Raw genomic sequence first — 23581 nt, 5'->3', positions numbered from 1 at the left:
CTTCCATGACTTTTCAAAGATAATTGCTAATGGCTCAGATATCTCCTCAGTCAGCTCCTTGAGTATTGTAGGATGCATTTCCATCAGGCCCTGGTGATTTGAATATATCTATCTTGTCTAAGTAATTTTTGACTTGTTCTTTCCCTCTTTTAGTCTCTGATGCTACCTCATTTTCACTGGCATTCACTGTGTTAGACACCCACTTGCCACCACCCTTCTCAGTGAAAACCAAAACAAAGAAGTCATTAAGCACCTCTGCTATTTCCACATTTTCTGTTATTGTCTTGCCCCCTTCATTGAGTAACGGGCCTACTCTGTCCTTGGTTTTCCTCTTGCTTCTAATGTATTTGTAGAATGTTTTCTGATTTCCTTTTATGTCCCTAGCTAGTTTGATCTCGGTTTGTGTCTCGGCTTTTATAATTTTGTCCCTACGTACTTGTGTTATTTGTTTATATTCATCCTTTGTAATTTGACCAAGTTTCCACTTTTTGTAGGACTCTCTTTCGAGTTTTAGATCATTGAAGATCTCCTGGTTAAGCCAGGGTGGTCTCTTGACATACTTCCTATCTTTCCTATGCACTGGGATAATTTGCTCTTGTACCCTTAATAATGTCTCTTTGGAAAACTGCCAACTGTCTTCAGTTGTTTTTCCCCTTAGACTTGCTTCCCATGGGATTTTACCTACCAACTCCCCGAGTTTGCTAAAGTCTGCCTTCTTGAAATCCATTGTCTTTATTTTGCTGTTCTCTCTCCAACCATTCCTTAGAATCATAAACTCTACCATTTCATGATCACTTTCGCCCAATTTGCCTTCCACTTTCAAATTCTCAACCAGTTCCTCCCTATTTATCAAAATCAAATCTAGAACAGTAGCTTTCTCCACCTTGTGAAATTAAAAAAAAAATCTCCAGTACATTCCAGGAACTTGTTGGATAATCTGTGCCCTGCTGTGTTATTTTCCCAACAGATAGCTGGGTAGTTGAAGTCCCCCATCACCACCAAGTCCTGTGATTTGGACGATTTTGTTAGTTGTTTTAAAAAATCCTCATCCACCTCTTTTTCCTGGTTTGGTGGTCTGTAGTAGACCCCTACCATGACATCACCCTTGTTTTTTACCCCTTTTAACCTTACCCAGAGACTTTCAACAATATACTATGTATTCTTCTGCTATCTCTCTATAAAGTGATCCACAGGTTCCTAAAAATAGATCACTCATTACATTTCTCTGTACATTCTTATTTACTTTGTCTACTCCATAAAGCCAGCAAGCACAAATGTATTAATTTTCTCAGTCACACTTACTTTATATCCTCATCGTTGGCAAAAATAACGATGGCCCTGGCATTGGGAGTGTCCAGGAGCTGCTTGATAATTTTATCAAAGTCAATGGTCTTCTCTTTGCGATCCTGGGGAATTTTCAGTGACTGGGCAATGCAGAGCCCACCTGTTTAGAGAAAAAGAAGAAGAAAAAAAATCTGTAAATGAAGAGCAAGGAGAAGAGTGTGGAAAATACACAGAAGTTGGAGAAGAAAATAAAAATCACTATTCGATCACCATCCTGAGGAAGTAGTTAAGCTCATGTTAAGCCCTGTAATCCAGTCTTGGTTTTTTGTTGTTGTTCTTTTTTCTCTTTGGAAGTGTATGCTATGTGACAGGATACATACAATATGCATGGGTGGATAGAGTCACAAATGGACAAAAAATAAACCATGCAAAAGAGAAAAAACAAACTAACCAGACAGTAAAGAGATGATGGAAATGGACAAGATAAAAAAATACTGAAATAAAGTAAACTGAAAGGCAATGGAGGTTGATAATGGCATACACAAACATACAAAATACTGAACAACTTTATTTGGCGTAATAGCTTTAATTTTTTTTAACTTCATAAATAGAAAGAAAATCAAAAGAAACCGCTCTGACAAGTTAAATCAAAACAGGAATAATACAGAAGTCCAAATATTGTGAATACACAGAGATCAATCTCACACATGCTTGTTCATGCAGGTGTCCACCTTTAAAGTGAATGGGGTTACCCCATCTGAATAAAAATTCATGGGAGAGTAAACATTTGCATGATTTAACCCACAGTTAGTAACCAGAATTAAAGAACAATAATTGCAGCCAGTATAATGGTCGCAAAACAGAAGCCAGGATGCAAAAGCTACTCAACAAACATAATTCATTTAATTAGGTTTAATTTATTAATCTTGTTTTAGAAAAATAGTTTCATTTACTATTTTACATCTTCTGTGGAGTTCTTCACATGAAGGGGGGGGGTGGATTCATATGAATGTGTTTCTTCTTTTGTTACCTAATTATAATATCTATCATCTTAGATACAAACTCTCTCTCCCTCAGAATACTTCATAGTGTTAATTAATAAATTCTCAGATATGCATGATAGGAAACAGCAGTGAGGATGTGTAATTAAGTACTTGAAGCAAAAGAGAAAAGAGATGTTTTCAGATAAGGTTTAAAATAAAGGGAGAATTGATGAGGAAGATTGAAACTCTGTTCCAGAGCAAAGGAGCAGTGGAGAAGACGACTCACACACCACCGTGGGCAAAATCTCGGATTATATTTCTCACTGCAAAAGAATAACTCCTTCAACGTGGAATTTTTTTTGTGGGTAGGGCCACTACAGAGAGACTAAATATTGAAAGAAAAACCCTCATGTAGCCAAGCACATCTGTGAATAAATTTGTGGATTTAATACAGACAAAGATACCAGTAGATGGGCCCTGCATTGAAGTGGACAGAGAAAGCAATTAATATCTACTTGCCACTAAGTGACTTTAGTTTGATGACCAAGCTCACTCTCTCTCTCTCCCCCTCTGTCTTTTAGAATGAAAAATCTCTCTGCCTAAAGAAAGCTTATTAGCTGTGACTTTAAGGCACTGTTACTTTAAGGCCTCTCTGGCACTCCATCAAGCCATGGTTTCCACTTTGTATCTCCCTCAAGAGCTTCCCATTTCTCCTGTAAGTAAGATTTGGGAACTTGGGAGAATTCATTGGGGTGGGGGAGGTGAAAGCAGATTGCTGCAAAGTGCCAGACCTGTCACTTGAAAATATATACACTCCAGCTACAATGTTCTTTCAAGAGGCTCCTACTCTGACATAGCAGTGAACAGAAGTAGGCATATTTCACAGTGTCAACACTAAGGAGCCTTAGTGTCCTAGATGGAACCATTATTTAGACATATCTGAAGCTAGTGCTGAGGTGCTCTGTAATCCAATATAACTCTCCATAACTTAGATACAGAGATAAATCAGCAAATTTCAAGCTACCATCAGAGGGGGAACCAGAGACGTGCACAGAAAATCGTGGATGTGGACAATGAGCATATTTTAAAGTCGGTATCATCAAGAAACTTTAAGAACTCTTTAGGCTGGGAAGGAAGATTGCTTTACAACAGGCTGTCCTCAGGTGTGCATGACAAGATGCAGATATTGTAATGTTTCCCTGCTCTGCAGGTTGATGGGAGGAGAGAGTGGAGATAAAGACACAGAGGAAGGTGCGGGGAGATGAGGTTGAGAGCTGTAATCAATGACAAAGGCATTTCTGTATTGAAGGCTCCAGCTGCACTAAAGATTGTTTGAATCCATAGAAACATTATCCTTCAGATAGGCCAGCTGATACACTGTTATGACAAAGCTGGTAATGAAATTACTAGTTGATATTGAATAAATGGGTTATATTTGCTACAATAGTACTTGATAGAAAATCTTAAATACCAAGGACTTCAGATGTTGCAGCCACACCTCAGATAGATATTATGTATTCTGTGGGTCACACACTTTCTGCTGTCTGCATGGAAGAGAGGCAAAATCCAGCTGCCACACACACTGGTTACCACTGAATGTGTCTGAGGAATCTCTTTGTGTAGAGCAGCTGGGTAGAAGGAGAACTAAGTCCGGGTCCATTTGAACTAGAACCAAAGGCCAGGCCTATGGTCAGTACTGAGAACAAAGGACTCTGATTTGGGACTAAAGGAATTCCTAGGTGACAGTACAGGGGCCAGAAAGACCTAGGGTTCTTAAAGCAGGATAATGTCTGAGGGTGCTGCTACAGGGCTACACACAGAAGTATCTTGGCTGACACTTTTGAAAACCAAATGGCCAGTGTGAAGTTTTGCTGTCATTTTTGCTACCTCTGTTCAAGGGTAACAGGACTGATTTGCATTTTGTGAATATAAATTTAGGGGAATATGCCCTAAATTTATATCAAAGTCTCTACCACCAGAGAAAATAGCCCACCAACAAACAAACAAAAACATTTCCCAAACAAATCTGGCAACAATATTATTTGCTTTTTTGGCCCTTCTTTGTCTCACCCCAGTCCAAACAGACCAGCACACTGCAAGACAGCAAAATCTATTTTAAAGTAATGGCAAGGAGACACACAAATGCTAGACAAATGTAATTAGCTAATGTTTCTATTCGAGCTTATAAACTCATTTTGAAGAGTTTAAATCTATATTGAAGAGCTCATTACAGATAGCCATTTGTCATTTTTAATTCCGTAACAATAATATATTCCTAATTAATTGGATGGGGAATGGACAAAAAATATGCCTTACTGTTACAATTTGTCCAAGTGGCATATATAGCATAAATGTCACTTTCTTGTACTCAACGTGCACTCCTAAGACAAGAGGAAATGCAGTTATTTAAACTGTCAAATTAATTCACAGTATTCCTGAGGTAAAGCCCTCAGCGGGAATTAAGTGGTAAAATTGTAAAAGTTGCAAATTAAGGATTTTGTCACAGGACCACTGCAGTACTATATTACCCTTCACTGAAGAAGAAGAAAAACTGACAAATGCTCTGAGTAGCTACAAACTGCCACAGCAATTACAGTGAATCTCATAGTTCTTTAAGTTAAACTGATCCTGGATCATTCCGCTGATAAGTAACTTCATGGCACACCCATCACAGCTGACAATCTATAAACACAGCAGTACCAAGGAACCTTGGAGTCATCTCACAGATTGGTTTCCACTAAGAATAATGCTCTAGATCCATTGCTCACTGAGAGAGATTTTTGTTGCTGTTTTTGTCTAGTGACTTAAGAGGGAAATAATTGACATGTTGCAACCTAATGCAGAAGTCCTTTGTAGTGATAAATGGCGAATGGAAGGCATCTGAAAAGATTTGAATTGCAGTACATTTGAGAAGCTTGCTGGCTTTCAAGCAATGCTGCAAGCAGACACCATGTTCCCCCCATCTTGCTATCCTCAGTAGAGTATGTTCATCCCAGAAGGCAGATGCCAGATAGTCAAGTTTCCATTATGCTTGGAGAAGGGGAGATATAGTATTCTGGAAGCATAAACATGGTCCCTTTAGATGTTTGAACAAGCAGCTGCATCATTAAGATTTTGATTCTTTTTAGCACTAATGATATCATCCAAATACGAAAGGGGAGGGAGTAGAAATGGAAATGTTATGGAAACATTGAAGGGCATAATTCATTCTCCCTTTGATGTGTACTGAGTATCTCCCATCAGTGTCAACAGATTTCTGCAAGTGCATGAGCTTGGAGAATAGCTCCTTGATTAATAAAAGTATTTTTTTCTTTTTTCTTCCCATAGGAGATGTTGGGAAGATTAGTAATATAAATGATCTTTAAGAATTCTGACATTTTCCTGGTATAGTCAAATAGATGGTTAAGAAGACCACAGTTCAAGATGGGTTTTTGATTGTGTCCTCAAATATTGGTGCATGGCCATTTTGCATGCTTTTTGGGTAGCAAATCTGATTCACATATACAGAATCTGATTCACATATATAGAATAGCCGTATGCCTTAGTGAAACAAGCTGTTGCATTCATGAAAACAGGTGCATTAAAAGGCAAGTTGAGGACAGCAATTTGACACACATCGTATATTACTAAAGTTTCCCAAATCGTTGTTCCAACAGCCAAACACCACTTACATAACCCTGATCCTTTGGAGACCTGTTCATGTGTTTGCAGGATGATGGCACCCACTTCTTGAAACTCTTTTCTCTACCTTGCTATTCATAGAATTCTAACAGAGTCTTCTTTCTGGCATTTTTTTAACCCCTTCTCTAGCACAACCAAATAGTTTTGCGGTACAAAAAGTCTATGAATAGACTACCAGAAATAGACCTGACAGAGACATTCTCCAGATATGCCTTTGTTCATCTTATAAGGAATTAAAATAGAACACTGATCCACAACAAGGGAGAGAGCACAAGACAAACTGTTTCCTCCAAACAATAACTTGAAAATTGCTTTGTTTTACAGTTACTTGCTTTCCTACTGGTTTGAGCCTTTCTGGCAAACAGACCCAATTGTTTTAAATTGTTCCAGTCATAACCTTTCCCAAAACTGCAAGACCCTGAAAGTAGCGAGAGCAAACCCACAACAACATTTAGACTGAAACTCTCTAACAAGATCTCCAAATCTTTTTTTAGCAAACAAAACAAAGCTTACCTTTTCTGTCTTGACTGGTAGAAAATGCGGAAGGCTCTGATTAGCCACTCTGGGGAATTCTGACACAGGTAGCATTAGTTCTTGGGAGTCTTGGTAACAAGCTCAACCACATGGGAAAAGTTGGGGGCTGTGACATTTCAACAGTTCACTGCTGCTTGGAGGCCTGAGCATGAACAGATTATGGGACTGATCAAGGTGTCTGTCCGGATTATGGATCCTTTGCAGGTCATCACTGGGTTGAATTGAGTCTTTTTTAAAGACATCTCCTCCATTTTTGTGCACAAAATGCAGAGCAAATGAACACCAATCACATAATATGTTTGTTCCCTAAAGTTTCTTAATCTGGTCTGTTTTCAAATGGTTCGATGTAACATGCTTTACTTCAGAGCACACAATTTGTGTCATCCTGCAGTAGGTGTCAGTGTGCTATTTATTTTGCCATTCTTCACTGGGGCAAGGCAAAGACATTAACATCAGCCCAACTATACAATGGTATAGTTTCACCTCTTCGAGCGGTGACTGCAACATGTAAGGCAATATCAAATCTGGGTGAGACAAGAATTTTAACACATGAACACAATAGCAGAGCCAATGCCAGTCATGTGAATGCAAAGGAACAACCGTTGCTGTGGAAAGGAATTTAAAGGTCTTTTAAAATTCAACAAAGTGTATTCAAATTGCAGCTAGTCTTCTATGTGCTGCTATTTAAGAAATTGACATCTATGTGATTCAAATGTAATTCCTGGGAAGCCTCAGAGATAAATGAAAGAGCATTTTAGGAATGACTCTGTTACACTGCCTCTTCATTTTGCGGAACCTCTCTCTGGCTTTATTGCTTGTAGTTTTCCTAGGTCACTTATTGACATTTGTGCACCTGAAAGAACTTGCTTCACACTGGCAAAAAATCTGGCTTAGCCCATTTGAAACCATGTTTGAACTTTGTAACCATTGCAAATGTTCCCCTTCCTTTTTTCTTTAAAGTATGCCAGAAAGAACAAGCTCTTAGTGCTAATGTACTTAGCAAAGGGCCAGCCAAATATTTCATGCAGAAGGTTCTATCCATGCTCCAGCTCTAATGTATGGTCCAAAGAATAAATGAATGAACAAAATTCAAATATGAGGTGGAAATAATTTAGGGAGGGGAAAGAAGTTTGGCTCCCATAGGTATTTATTTATTTGGATTTTTTTTTTAAACTCCAAACCATGCATCCAAGACTCTGAACATCCTTTTCATATATTTAAAAACAACACAACATGGGGCATTACAGACCACATAGGGTTAAGCACTAGGGTGGCCACCTCCAGGACCTCCTTCCTCAGGCAGACAGTGCTGTCAGAAGTTAAGTCAAGTCCTTCTATTGTAAAAAATAAATGTAAAACCTAGGCATTTGGAAAAGGAAAGAGCAAGTGGGTGTCTGCTATAGACCACCAGACCAGAAGGATGAGGTAAATGAGGCTTTCTTTGGACAACTAACAGGTTTCCAGATCACAGGCCCTGGTTCTCATGGGGGACTTCAATCACCCTGACATCTGCAGGGAGAGCAATACAGCGGCGCACAGACAATCCAGGAGGTTTTTGGAGAGGGTTGGGGACAACTTCCTAGTGCAAGTGTGGGAGGAACCAACTAGGGACTGCACTCCTATTGAACTGCTGCTCACAAACAGAGAAGAATTGGCAGGGGAAGTAGAACTTGGTGGCAACCTGGGCAGCAGTGACCATGAGATGGTTGAGTTCAGGATCCTGACAAAAGGAACAAAGGAGAGCAGCAGAATATGGACCCTGGACTTCAGAAAAAGTAGACTGACTTCCTCAGGGAACTGATGACCAGGATCCCCTGGGTGGCTAAAAGGAGTCCAGGAGAACTGGCTGTATTTTAAAGAAGCCGTATTGAGGGTGCAGAAACAAACCATCCCTATGTGCAGAAAGAATAGCAAATATGTCAGGCGACCAGCTTGGCTTAACAGAGAAATCTTCGGTGAGCTTAAACACAAAAAGGAAGCTTACAAGAAGTGGAAACTTGGACAGATGACTAGGGAGGAGTATAAAAATATTGCTCAAGCATGCGGGGTGTAATCAGGAAGGCCAAAGCACAACTGGAGTTTCAGCTAGCAAGGAATGTGAAAGGTAACAAGGAGGGTTTCTACAGGTATGTTAGCAACACGAAGATGGTCAGGAAAAGTGTAGGACCCTTCCTGAATGGGGGAGGTAACCTAGTGACAGACGATGTGGAAAAAGCTGAAGTGCTCAATGCTTTTTTTGCCTCTGTCTTCACAGACAAGGTCAACTCCCAGACTGCTGCACGAGGGAGCACAGTAAGGAGAGGAGGTGAGCAGCCCTCAGTGGCGAAAGGAGAGGTTAAGGGCTATTTAGAAAAGCTGGACATGCACAAGTCCATGGTTCTGGACCTAATGCATCTGAGGGAGTTGGCCGATGTGACTGCAGAGCCATTGCCCATTATTTTTGAAAACTCCAGGCGACTGGAAGAGGTACCAGATGATTTAAAAAAGGCAAACATAGTGCCCATCTTTTAAAAAGGGAAAAAGGAGAATCTGGGCACCTACAGACCGGGCAGCCTCACCTCTGTCCCTGGAAAAATCATGAAACAGGTCAAAATAGATTCCTTGAGGAAGCACTTGGAAGGTGATCAGGAACAGTCAAAATCGATTCACCAAGGGTAAGTCATGCCTGACCAACCTGATTGCCTTCTGTGATGAGAAAACTGACTGTGGATATGGGGAAAGCAGTGGATGTGATATATCTCAACTTTAGCAAAGCTGTTGATACGGTTGCCCACAGTATTCTTGCCAGCAAGTTAAAGAAGTATGGATTGGATGAATGGATTATAAGGTGGATAGAAAGCTGGCTAGACTGTCTGGCTCAACGGGTAGCAATCAACAGCTCAATGTCTAGTTGACAGCTGGTATCAAGCAGAGTGCCCCAGGGTTTGATCTTCGTTAATTATCTGGATGATGGGTTGGATTGCACCCTCAGCAAGTTCGTGGATGACACTAAGCTGGGGAGAGAGGTAGATACACTGGAGGGTAGGGATAGGGTCCAGAGTGACCTAGACAAATTGGAGGATTGGGCCAAAAGAAATCTGATGAGGTTCAACATGGACAAGTGCAGAGTCCTGCACTTAGGATGGAAGGATCCCATGCACTGCAACAGACTAGGGACCAACTGGCTAGGCAGCAGTTCTACAGAAAAGGACCTGGGGATTATAATGGATGAGAAGCTGGATATGAGTCAAGTGTGCCCTTGTTGCCAAGAAGGCTAATGGCATATTGGGCTGCATTAGTAGTAGCATTACCAGCAGACGGAGGGAAGCGATTATTCCCTTCTATTCAGCACTGGTGTAGCCAGATCTGGAGTATTGCATCCAGTTTTGGGCCCTCCACTTCAGAAAGGATGTGGACAAATTGGAGAGAGTGCAGCAGAGAGCAAGAAAAATTATTAGGAGGCTGGGGCACATGACTTATGAGAAGAGGCTGAGGGAACTGGGCTTATTTAGTCTGCAGAAAAGAAGAGTGAGGGGGGATTTGATAGCAGCCTTCAACTACCTGTAGGGGGGTTCCAAAGAAGATGGAGCTCGGCCGTTCTCAGTGGTTGCAGATGACAGAAGATGGAGCAATGATCTCAAGTTGCAGTGTGAGAGGTCTAGGTTAGATATTAGGAAAAACTATTTCACTAGGAGGGTGGTGAAGCACTGGAATGGGTTACCTAGGGAGGTGGTGGAATCTCCATCTCTTGACTTTTTTAAGGCCTGACTTGACAAAGCCCTGGCTGGGATGATTTAGTTGGGGTTGGGCCTGCTTTGAGTAGGGGGTTGGACTAGATGACCTCCTGAGGTCTCTTCCAACCCTAATCTTCTATGATTCTATGAAGTATATGAGACTGACAGTGAAGTTCCAAAAAATTGACAATCTAACTCTGGCAAAAAACAAACATGGAGGAATAATGCAGGAGCATGAAGGTGTGGAAATCCCATTGGTGAGAATAGAGAGGAATGATTCTGTACTGCATGTCACAGCACAGCAGAGAAGGCCCAACTCAGAGGTAGTAAAGGTGTCTTTAAGTACTTACCCAGATTCTGGGCTAGCTGCAGGCTGACGCAGCCCTCAGTACAAATTACAGTAACCTTGTAGGCTGCCCTAGGTTATAGCAACCCTCTCCATGTGCCAACAGTCTGCTCTGCAGACTGCAGAATAGCTGTAGGATTTAAAAGTCTATCTGGGGACTGACCAGGCCTGACACTGCTTAGCTTAGGAGAACTGGCCAAGCCATAGGTCAAGGCTGCCTGTGTCCAGTCCAAGTAGAGCATGGCTGTTCCCTTCAGCATCTTATTTCAATATGTCTACTCCAGTGTTATCCGACAGAAATAATAATTATTGTAATTAAAAATTACAAATATCCACTGCACCAGGCCTTTTAGGAGGTCCAGGAAAACAGTAATAGCAACAAAAGGACCCCACATTTACAGGCATGAAACACACATTTTGCTCCCAAATTCTACTTTTAAAATGAAAACTTTTCTGAGCACAAGTGGTTAAGGAGGAAGAAACATTAGCACCAGCTAATCCCTGTGCAAAGAGAACCTTCTTTTGTTTCACTTTGATCCTTACAATGGCCACTGTGCTCTCACATTCTGCCAGAGGAGTTTTAATTGATAAAGTGAGGCTGGAAACCCAGGGGCTTCAATCTTAAGATACTGCTTAGAGTGCAGGGATAAAAGGGGAAAGTATGAAACAGAATGGTAAGTGGTGACCAGAAGGCTGGGTATAAGTATGAAGAGTACAATGAGTTCACAGAGCCAAATGACAAACTGAAAGACTACTTTTGTAGTAAATGGGATGCCATGACATCTGTTTTCTAGTTCCTGCTTTTACTTTGAGCAGAATGGCTCATTGGGAGAAACCACTTTCCTCAATTACTGTCAAGAACAGCTCCCCAAAACCACTGTCTCCCCAGTGGCATAGAACATGGGCTTTTTGGTTTGTTTCTTTCCCCCTCCTCTCCACCCTTCCCCCAAGTACGTATTTTATAACTGCCTCAATTTTTCCTTCCATTATATATACTTGTTTCATTCTGAAAAATTAGTGAAACAAGTTGACTTTTAACATGCACAGTTTGTGGCAAGGGAGCTTTAGAAAACTCTCTAACAATAAGGATCTTAAAGCCTAGAACAGGTTACCTAGGGAGGTTGTGGAATCCCTATCACAGGACGTTTTTAAGAACATGTGAAACAAATATTTGTCAGGGATGGTCTAGGTGTACTCATTCCAGCCTCGGGAGGGGCTGGACTAGATCAGTGGTTCTCAAAGCCGGTCCGTCGCTTGCTCAGGGAAAGCCCCTGGTGGGCCGGACCGGTTTGTTTACTTGCAGGTTCGGCAGATCGCGGCTCCCACTGGCTGCGGTTCGCCACTCCGGGCCAATGGAGGCTGCGGGAAGGGCAGCCAGCACGTCCCTTGGCCCGCGCCGCTTCCCGCAGCCCCCAGTGGCCTGGAGCAGCGAACTGCAGCCAGTGGGAGCCGCAACTGGCCGGACCTGCGGATGCGGCTGGTAAACAAACCGGTCCGGCCCACCAGGGGCTTTCCTTGAACAAGCGGCGGACTGGCTTTGAGAACCACTGGACTAGAAGACCTCTTGATGTCCTTTATAGCTCTACATTTCTATGATTTGATAATGGGAAAGGGCTTTTTTCTGTAAACAAAAAGATAGTATAAGAAAATGAAATTAAAAAAAACAGGGAAAATCACTGGGCAAGGGGAAAAAAAAAAAGATGTGAGAACATTCCCCAAATACTTCACAAACTACAGTGTGTTGCATCACATGGAACCTTTCTGATACAAGCCTCTTCCATTCTTTTTTATTTTCATTTATTTCTCCATTTCAGACACTTTCAAACTTTTCCAACGTTTTCTCCAGCAAACAGAACTAATCATTTTTAAATTAAAGTTAAGCACTATAAGTTGCAAGTGCTTTATGTCATTTACATGTTACCTTTTAAGGTATAGTGTAAGTTTTGGAGGGTCTCTGACGGGTGAACGAAACTTCATCTGAAGGATTGTGCTTCAATCTTTCTTTATGCCAGTAGTTTATTCCTGCCTCAAATATTATGTAAGAATTTTCTCAAGCTCTGACCATTGGCCTAATTCTGCTCCCATTGAAGTTAATTGGAGTTTTACCATTAATGAGAACAGAGTTAGGCCAATACTGAGCACTTTTAAAAATCCCACCTTATATTTTTTCCACCTGAAATAATATATATTGTGACAGACCCAGACCAGGGGGATACAGGAGTCTGGTAGAAGGCAAATCTATTGGCCACTGGATGAACAGTTTTCTGTTCCCTGAGTGACCAGAGCATGGGCTGCCCTAGAGCAATCAGGAACCTGCCAGAACCAATTAAGACAGGCAAGCTAATCAAGACACCTGGAGCCAATTAAGAACTTTCTAGATTCAATTATGGCAGGCAGGCTAATCAGTTTAAAAAGGACCTCCCATCGGTTAGTAGGGGGAGCGTGCCAGGAGCAGGGAGTGAGAAGGTGTGCTGCTGGAGGAGTGAAGAGTTCAAGTGTGATCAGGCTTCAGGAGGAAGATCCTGCAGTGAGGATAAAGAAGGTGCTGGGAGGAAGGCAATGGGGAAGTAGCCCAAGGAGTTCTAGCTGTCACGCAGCTGATACAGGGAACATTGTGGACAGCTGCTATCCACAGGGCCTGGGCTGGAACCTGGTGTAGAGAGTGGGCCCGGGTTCCCCCCCATCCCCTGATCGGACAGAGGAGGAGTTGACCTGGTCTGTGAGAAACACCAGAAGGGAAGGTCTAAATTGGAAAAGTATCTGCCCTGTCCCCGACCCACTAGGTGGGACACAAAGACTGCGGGGATTGTTCTCCGTTTCCCCCATGCTGGCCATCGATAAGGTTAGCTGAGTGGACAGCAGGTTTGAGCCACTAGCAAGAGTGGCCAAACTGTGGGCTGCCATGAATCTCTGAGGCAAGAAAATCCACCAATAAGCGCAGGACCCACCAAGGCAGAGGAGGATATGTGTGTGTGTGTGTGTCTCTCTCTCTTAAATAGCCCCCAGAAGTAGATGCCTAAAGCTCAATCCTTGATGTCTTGTAATTTACATATTATTTTTCTTCCTCTTGTAATATTTCCTTAAAACCAATCAGAGGGAGGTTGGAAGCTCTTATATGCAGATCCTTTTACCCAGTGTTAACAGGCGAGAATATCACAAAAGGTCTGTAAACCCCACCAATCTGGTCAGGAGAGGGTTTCCTGCTGTAGGCACTGTGGAAGACCCCCACAAGGCTGCCCTCCTAGAAGTCCTTCACAGGTTCTGATGGGGTGGGGGGTATTCTGGGGGCAGGGCTGTGCTGTGGAGATTCCTGGCAATGCTTTGTCCCATAGACAGCTGGGTACAGATAGGCACCACTCAGCAAAGGCGAAACAGCCCAGAACTGGGAAAGAGCAAAGTTGGCTTAAAGCCACCATAGCCACCCTCCCTTGGGCTACAAGTTTTGCACTGTACCTCTAAGATTCATACCCCATACTCCTACCTTGAGTGCAGGGGATTGGGCTAGGTGACCTATTGAGGTCCCTAACAGTCCTACACTTCTGTGATTCTATGAATACTTTGTTTAAGTTCAACTAGTCACAAACTAATACTTGTTCAGGGTGTCACACACCTAACTCCAATATTTAAAGGAAATGGATGTATCTAGTAATCAGAGTGCTGCTTCAGTATCCATGGATACCTGTGATTGTGTAGTATTTTGATTCCAGTGCAACAATAATACTCCACTTCTCTGACATTCTCCAGAAGACCCTTTCCTTATCACAATTTAATTGGATAATCAGCTAGCCATAGACATTTTTTTAAAAAATTATTTGTGTTCTTTACACAGACATTTTTGATAGCATAACTTGCTGAAGCAACATTTCCATATTATCTGCTTTCAAACTACTAACAGTAAACCCCCATTTTGAATTAAATTTGATTCACAGGTTACTTTAAATTAAGAGCCATGAAAAATTGTTTCATTGATGTGTTTATCAGAATTTCTGAACAAAGAATAAGATCAGGGAAATTTCCCCCTACCTTTTAAAAGGAAACAGCTTGATTTCTTTTCAAGACCCTAAACATTCCTCGAATGTATCATTCTACAGGGATTGTGTCAGAGTAATTACAAAGCTTGATACTTCTTTAGTTCTATATCCCAGAAAAGCACAGCTCTGAAGTTATCCAAGCCATTTTAATTCACCCTCTCCCATCTCTTCCCCATTTATAAGTCCCTGCCTTTAATCCTCCCATCTTTCTAACCCAACTAGATCTTCCTTTCTCCCTAACCTCAAAAGAGACATTTTGCTTTAACTAGTATTCTGTGGGTTGGGAGGCAGGGGGGTCTCTAGGGCTTAGTGTTATGTGTCTGTCTTTTACATCCTGAACACAAGTTACAGGGATTCACTGAGCAAATGTACACATCTGTAGTGCAGCGGAGCTCTGAGGAACAACAGTAGCTCCAGCACCCAGGCTGGGCTGCTGGCAAAGGGGAGACATATAAGGAAGTGTGGTGTTTCTGTGCTGTTTCTTCATTAAAACTGGCTGGAGACTCCATCAAAAGGAGCAATTATTCACAAAAGAATAATTTTCATCACACTCAGATCCCCCAGGAAGGCCTACACAGAGTATGCGGACTTGGGTAGCATTTCTAATTAGTCTCAGTTGCTTGCTGAATGTGAAAACTTGCAGATTTCCTTATAGTGCTTTAAGGTGCCTTGTAGAATATAACATTATCTGAGTCTGACTGGCATTGAGATGCTGTTAGAGCACATTTATTTTGTGTGTGTATCTTATTTACAAGGGAAAATGTTCAGGCATAAAGGAGCATGCACTAACTGTAACATGCTAGTTATTGTGAAGTATCAGAGGGGTAGCTGTGTTAGTCTGGATCTGTAAAAGCGGCAAAGAGTCCTATGGCACCTTATAGGCTAATGGACCTATTGAAGCATAAGCTTTCGTGGGTGAATACCCACTTTGTCAGATGCATGCAGATGACAAAGGCACGAAAGCTTATGCTCCAATACATCCGTTAGTCTATAAGGTGCCACAGGACTCTTTGCTGCTTATGCTAGTTATTGCTCAGCTAAAATTCACATGCATGCCCCAAAACCTCTCTCTCTTCTTTCCTGTTCCAATTTATTCTTGTCCCCCACTCCCCCAACACCTGAGCCAAATGTACACATACAGTAATTGTACAAAAGTCATCCCCAGACACATGCCCACACTGGTCACTCCCTTCAGCTAATCACCACACCCTCTTGTCACCTAAGAGTGTGTCTAATAAAACCTTTCGGCCACACTATCATATATTCAGTATACACTACATGTGACAGAGAAGCTACTTTAGGAATGTGTGGTAGGGTTGGGGTGAGTACTGGATTCCTTTGGGGAGCTAGGAATCTCTCCCTTTCAGCTGTATGTATTTTGAATCCCACTAGGTCACAAATTATTGGACATTTAAAAGGTGACATTATTATGTGTTTAAGAAGCTCTCTCTGACCCAAGACTGTGATGCACCACCCTGAGCCTTGGGCTGTGCTAATTTGATGGGATTCCCATCAAACTAGGGTCTTTTTAAAAATCAAAAAATAAATCCTACCCTGAAAGTAGGGTTATGACCCCACAGTGAAAAGTGCAATGGACTCCATGAAGTCTACTAGGGACTTTATTATTACTACTAATTTTATATAGATCATGCTCAGATACCACGGTGAAGGGCAGCACTACAGAATGAAACAAAACAAAACTAGGAAATATGCCACATTAGGAGGAGGAAGGAGAAGAGACTTCTCTAGGAGCTTAATTTAAGAAGCTTTTCAGATGCTTGGAATATTACATGCAGTCCAAGGAAAGAGAGAGGGCAGAGGGCAGGCAAAAAGGTCAAACGTGTACACCTATGTCATGGTTCCGCAGTTTATCACATCATTTTCAAACATGTGGTGTAGGTTTGTACACTGTATACACACTATCTTAGCTATATTTTGGAACTAATTTCAGCATTATTCCTTGTATTTCTTAGAGTTTCAGCTGTACAATATACAAGACAAAAATTATTGTAGTAAATACAAATCTTAATAAGTGTAGTACTGCATTTAGCAGCCCCAAAGACTGACATTAGAGAAATTGCACAAGGGTGCTTAAACCACAATTCAGGGTGCCATCATTAGAAAGCTGAGCTACAGAATGAAGGAACTAGAATGATAGTGTACACCACATATCCTTGACATGGAACCATGCCCTGCAGCTCAGAGTCAGAGTTATTCAAACAAATGGCGCAAAACCCACAAACTATCCTCAAAGTAATTATTGAAAAGTCAATACAGAACTCAACTGCCTGTTTGGGGAAAAGAATAAAAGTTATGAGGCACTTGGTCAGGTATCAGAGTAGCAGCTGCGTTAGTCTGTATCCACAAAAAGAAATGGAGTACTTGTGGCACCTTAGAGACTAACAAATGTATTTGAGCATAAGCTTGCGTGAGTTCACTTCATCGGATGCATGCACTACATGCATCCGATGAAGTGAGCTGTAGCTCACGAAAGCTCATGCTCAAATAAATTTGTTAGTCTCTAAGGTGCCACAAGTACTCCTTTTCTTTTTGGTCAGGTATGAAGAAGAGATTTTAGGGTGATTTGTTTGGGATACGTCAAGGCCTCTCGTTCACTAGAGCACTGGTTTTCAAAAAAATAAATTAAAAAAAAAAAATGGCCTGATAATCTTGATCAGGAGACCCAGAACTTCATATCTGTCCAGAAAGGCAAAATCTCTCCTGCCCTAGGGACAGCGCTGCAATGCAAGCCTCATGGCTGCTACTCCAGCCCACCACCTACAAAAGTGTCTGCACCCTCTGCATGTTGCTGGTCAAGGTGTTGGAGTCAGTGGAAGCATGACAGCTGCCCATCATACTGGTATATTTAGGGTCACTGACAGATTGTGGACACTCTCCCGGCCTGGGATCTCACACAAGGCTTAAATGGTGTGTAAGACATCGCATAAGCCTTCTGCTCCTGGGTGATCTTTCACTCTTGTTGCATATGTCTCTGTGTGAGATAAAAGACCCCACAACTAGTCTCAAGGCTTTGACCTTCCAGGAGAGAAGAAAAGTCTCCAGAGTAAATAAAAAGAAGATGCTAAGTTAGACTATAACTACCTTGGCTGCTGTGTGTGTGACAACCATGCATTTGGCAGCTCAGTCTATTATAAGTCCACCTCTTAGCAGGTACATCACAAATCGAGATGAACTTGAGGAAAGCCAGCACGCATTTGCCTGTCATTGCACCATTTGGCCACTAGAGGCCAAGTTGGCACAAACAGACAACCCAATGTCTCCCCTTCTGTATCACAGCATGAAACCAGCCGCCAAGAGGCAATGACAAGAATAGGCTACAGGGGCAGTAGAACGAGTTCCAGCTCCCTTTCTCCCCCCCCCACCCCCGCATAAGCTGGAGCTTGCTCCCCCTCAGTCATTTAAACAAGCCCCAGTCCTCCAGCAATCCCCTAAACCCCAGCATCCACACCCCACTTTGCAGCTCCAAGTCCTCTCCCTGCTACACACACATTGATCAGGGCGGGGTATATTGACCATGAGCCTGTGACTATGTTCAAATTATTTGCAAATTAGCAAATGAAATTATTTATATTAAATAACTTGCATGCAATGTCACACATGGAGCAGAACAAACCTCGGCAATTATGAATACTACAATAATTAACGCCGTTCTTGGATAAAGCGGTTGTCCAACATGGTGCAGATGGGTTAAGAACACTGGGTTTTGCAGTTGAAATAGCTCATCCATTTTGTAAAGCCTGAACTATCCCTGCTTTTTAGTTTGATCTGGGTTCCCTATTATCTGAACCAACAAAGTTCCTCCTCATCAACCCAGTCAATAACCCAGCGTCAATGCACCTCCTTCATGCCACCTTCTTCCACTGAATCAAGGTATGTCCTCTCAAAGCCCTCTGCACCAGGCCTTCACTCTCTCTGTCATTCCCCTCCCTTCTAAATGGACCACCACACCCAACCCTCGCCGACATCAAAACATGCAAGAAACCTTTACAGACTGGTAGGGGGGAGGATCTAAAGTGACTCCCCTTCCTTTGAGCCTCCCAGGGTGTTTTGTTGTCTCCATTATAAGATGTTTTTTCCCAACCAGTCACAGGAAGGTTTTAGATGGGGTGTGTGCCCGGGTGCTGAAAGGAGGTCCCAGTGGGAAGGAGGGTTGGAGAACAAACCCATCCTGTACTCACCCTGCAAGCAGTGGCTCCTGAGCCACAAGGCTGGGCCTGGCTTACCACTCCAATGTTGTGATTTGGTGCATGGAGTCACTGCATCACTTAGGTTTGGCCCAGCTACCTCTCTGTGGTGCTGTGACCCTGTGCACCAGGTAGTAATGCCCAGAGTAGCGATCCAGGCTTAGCTCCGTAGGACAGGAGCCACTACTGTGGTCTTAGTGCAGGGCAGGCTCATTTTCCAATTCCCCCAACTGGCCAGGCTAGGGCTGTGGTGCTGGGGCAGAGGGTGCTGTGACTGGTGGTCTGGGCCCCCTCCATGCAGTGAGGAGGAGTGGCAGCAGAGAAAGAGAAGAAACCTGGTGTATGATTTTCAATTCCCAACACACGCACACACACGAATTGGACTCTGGGTGAGTCGCGGAAAAAATAGAAAGACACAATGCAGTTGGTGGGTTGCCTTAATATTGAGTAATGTCTCCAGGACATGGCTCTCTCAATAGACCTGTCTTGTATAGCAACATAGTATCCATCTTTCACAAATACAACAATTAATAATTATTAGGGCTATCTGGTGATTTAAAAAAAATTGATTAATCACATGATTAATTTCACTGTTAAACAATAACAGAATACCATTTTTAAAATGTTTTCTACATTTTCAAATATATTGATTTCAATTACAACACAGAATACAAAGTGTACAGAGCTCACTTTATATTTATTTTTGATTACAAGTATTTGCACTCTAAAAACACAAAAGAAATAGTATTTTTAAATTCACCTAATATAAGTATTGTAGTGCAATCTCTTTATCATGAAAGTTGAACTTACAAATGTAGAATTATGTACAAAAAAAGGCATTCAAAAATAAAGCAAACAATGCAAAATTTTAGAGCCGGCAAGTCCACTCAGTCCTACTTCTTGTTCAGCCAATCACTCAGACAAACAAGTTTGTTTATCTTTGCAGGAGATAATGCTGCCTGATTCTTGTGCACAATGTCACCTGAAAGTGAGAACAGGCATTCTCATGGCACTTTTGTAGCTGGTGTCGCAAGATATTTACGTGCCAGATGCGCTAAAGCTTCCCTTTATGCTTCAATCGCCATTCCAGAGGACATGCATCCATGCTTATGACAAGTTCTGCTCATAACAATCCAAAGCTTTCTTTTTTGGTGGTTCAGGTTCTGTAATTTCCGAATCCGAGTGTTGCTCTTTTAAGATTTCTGAAAACATGCTCCACACCTCGTCCCTCTCAGATTTTGGAAGGCACTTCAGATTCTGAAACCTTGGGTCGAGTTCTGTAACTATCTTTAGAAATCTCATATTGGTACCTTCTTTGCATTTTATCAAATCTGCAGTGAAAGTGTTCTTAAAATGAACAACATGTGCTGGGTCATCATCCGAGACTGCTATAATATGAAATATATGGCAGCATGTGGGTAAAACGGAGCAGAAGACATACAATTCTCCCCCAAGGAGTTCAGTCACAGATTTAATTAACACATTTTTTTAACGAGCATCATCAGCATGGAAGCGTGTCCTCTGGAATGGTGACTGAAGCATGAAGGGGCATACGAATGTTTAGCATATCTGCCATGTAAATATCTTGCAATGCCTGTTCTCACTTTCTGGTTACATTGTAAATAAGAAGCGGGCAGCATTATCTTCTGTAAATGTAAACAAAATTGTTCGTCTTAAAAATTGGCTGAACAAGAAGTAGGACTGAATGGACTTGTAGGCACTGAAATTTTACATTGTTTTGTTTCTGACTGCAGTCATGTAACAAAAAAAATCTAAGTTTAAGTTGCACTTTCACGGCAAAGAATTTACTACAGTACTTTTATGAGGTGAATTGAAAAATACTATTTCTTTTGTTTACATTTTTACAGTGCAAATATTTATAATCAAAAATGATATTCACTTTGATTTCAGTTACAACGCAGAATACAATATATGTGAAAATGCAGAAAAACATCCAAAATATTTAATAAATTTCAATTGGTATTCTATTGTTTAATAGTGCAATTAAAATGGTGATTAAGTTTTTTGAGTTAATTGCATGAGTTAACTGCGATTAATTGACAGCCCTAATAATTATATGACTTCATAATGACAGATGATTATTAACTGCCCTGGATGTTGATGTTCTCTTTATCCACAGAACAGGTTCAGCACAGATATCAGCTCTGCAAAATTTTCCATGCTGCCCAGCCACTGTGCCTCAAAGTCTGGTCTGGAGGCACCATTTCTAGTGGAAGGACTAGTCCTTTTCAACCTCCAAATTATTCAATCTTTGGCCTTTCTGCCAAGACTGCCAACTATAATTCAACAGTTAGTACTTGCACAGCATTTTCCAAGACCATGGATTTTAAAAAGTGATGCATTTACCCCATTTTACAGCAGTTACATGCCAGGTTTTGTAAAGGGACTGCTCAGTGCACAAGAAACAAACTACTTACAGTACTGCAGGCTGAGAATGTGCTGTTTTATTCAGCTACATAATGATTAGGGAAGGGGAGAAAACACACATTAATTAAACAGCAAGTGAGGGAGGGGTAGAGCATAGCTCCAACCTGTGACAATCTGAGTAATCTAGTTAATACCTTGATGACCCCTTTAACACAGAAAGTCAGTGTTAGCTAGTCAATGTTATTCCTAGTGTATACCACATTAATATGTACTACACATCACGTTCATGTTTATAGCAATATGAATGGAAACTCACACTAGTCTGGAAAGGGTTAATGAGGCTGGGAGAGCGCCACACCCTGAGGGGAATTAGGTTTGCTATACAACACCAATTGATGATGGAACCCAGTGAGAAGGAACAAGTAGAGCGAATATAAAACAGTCTGGGTGGGGCTAATCCCCAGAACTGCCAGGAGGAGGCACAGAATCATAGAATATCAGGGTTGGAAGGGACCTCACGAGGTCATCTAGTCCAACCCCCTGCTCAAAGCAGGACCAATCCCCAACTAAAGCATCTCTAGAGGTGATGAGAAAACCCTGTTACAAGCTATTAATACTGCAAACATTATATCACATATGAATGCTGGGTAGTTCTGCTAACTGAATTTTATTATGCTTTCCTAGAATAGTGTTTTTTTCCTGGTCACTCATGCTAAGGTATATATCCCATTATACTTTGCAAAGCTGAATTCAGCTCTTGGTATGGGCAAATACAAAATCTGTCAGAGACAAGATACATGCGTAGTTTGTCCTGGAACAGGTTGGGAGGTACTTCCACAGCCCATTGGTACCTGGAAAGCAGTGTTCAAAACAAAGGTACAGAAAAACAAGACAAAAAGCTGATTGGTGGGTTAAATCTTGCCTGGCATATCAAATGTTATTTAACTTGTAAACAACCATGCTACATATTCAGCTAGTTTTGAATACATATTTTCAGAGAAAAATTGAATGTTGTGAGGCTCTGTTCTCCAGATCAGGTTGGTAAAGTATTAACTGTTTCCTTTCTGTATTGCACTGCTTTGTCTTTGACTAATTTTGCTTATGTGGTCTCTTTAATATTGAGCTGCAAGTATAGTTAAGCAATTGGCTACACTTCTGTTAGTATCAGTGGCAAGGCTGGGAACAGAAGTCAAATTTCCCGACTCCGACTCCTGTTTGCTCCCCACTGGTCTACGCTCATGTCAGTTTTGTTTAGGAATAGATTAGAACTAACCTGAATCAAAAGCTAACCAATAAGCAACAACTTCCAAACATTTCAATTACCTCTTTCAAATATTAAAGCAAGAAATAATCTTTGCGAGCCCCTGCCCTCCTTGGTTTTGGCTAAAACTAAGGCAGAAGTACTATAAGGCTCTAAGGAAGATTTCTCTCCGTATTTATGGTCTTCCCAAACCAGGAAACACTGGGATTTGCTGCTGTTGTCTTAAGTAAGCCTGTGTTTGCAAGGTTTCCAGTCCCAATCCCAAACGAATGAGATTCACATGCCTTTGGATAAGCATTAGAACTTTTAAACATTACTTGTAACCTCTGACACTGGAGGTTCTCCCATCGCTATTTATGATCACGGCTTTTTGTAAGGTGGACATAAATTGTGTGGGAACTGGACTGAGGACATCCATGCATTCCATTTAAGCTACTAAACTAGGTGTTGGCAACCTTTCAGAAGCGGTGCCCCGAGTCGTCATTTATTCACTCTAATTTAAGGTTTTGCGTACCAGTAATGCATTTTAACGTTTTTAGGTGGTCTCTTTCTATAAGTCTATAATATATAACTAAACTATTGTTGTATGTAAAGTAAATCAGGTTTTTAAAATGTTTAAGAAGCTTCATTTAAAATTAAATTAAAATGCAGAGCCCCCCAGACTGGTGGCCAGGACCTGGGCAGTGTGAGTGCCACTGAAAATCGGCTCACGTGCTGCCTTTGGCACGCGAGCCATAGGTTGCCTACCCCTGTACTAAACAGTCATCTGATGGCAAAGAATTACACTTACTACTACTCCATCTTGCATTATTAGCCTTTCAACTGTACATTACTGGTTCTATGTATCACTATCCCAGCCCTCTGGGCAGTTCAGTCGACCATGTCACAGAGAATAATTTTGGCAGCCAGCATGAACCAAAATCTGAATCTAATTATATAGAAATTAGCTTGTTACTACAAACACTTTGTGGCATTCTGTCAATTCATGAACTGTTTGTTGAATTTCTGAAATGAAAATAGATTAATGCTTTGGCTTCAATGCACTGTGGCTAAGACTGGAAAGAAAACATTAATGCAGCTTTCTTTGCATTGCCCTCTGATGAGGACAACCGTGGAGCTGACTCTGCTTCAGTGTTTGCTGAGGTAAATTAGGAC

The 23581-nt window shown here is 41.6% G+C and overlaps 1 protein-coding gene across 6 annotated transcripts in view; it reads right to left on the bottom strand.

The window, feature by feature from the left end:
- The window catches only part of GRM7 (glutamate metabotropic receptor 7), a 538026-nt gene that overhangs the window by 273785 nt on the left and 240660 nt on the right, over nt 1-23581 (bottom strand). For all 6 annotated transcript variants that reach the window (XM_078853573.1, XM_073351194.2, XM_078853574.1 and 3 more), the window contains exon 3: nt 1303-1444. In XM_078853573.1, the coding sequence (XP_078709699.1) occupies nt 1303-1444 (142 nt within the window). The remainder of the gene's footprint in view (nt 1-1302; nt 1445-23581) is intronic.

The sequence above is a fragment of the Lepidochelys kempii genome, chromosome 7, assembly GCF_965140285.1.
Source record: "Lepidochelys kempii isolate rLepKem1 chromosome 7, rLepKem1.hap1, whole genome shotgun sequence".
Classification (NCBI taxonomy): Eukaryota; Metazoa; Chordata; order Testudines; family Cheloniidae; genus Lepidochelys; species Lepidochelys kempii.
Note: the sequence above shows the minus strand (reverse complement) of the source record. Positions and strands in the feature narration are given on the sequence as shown.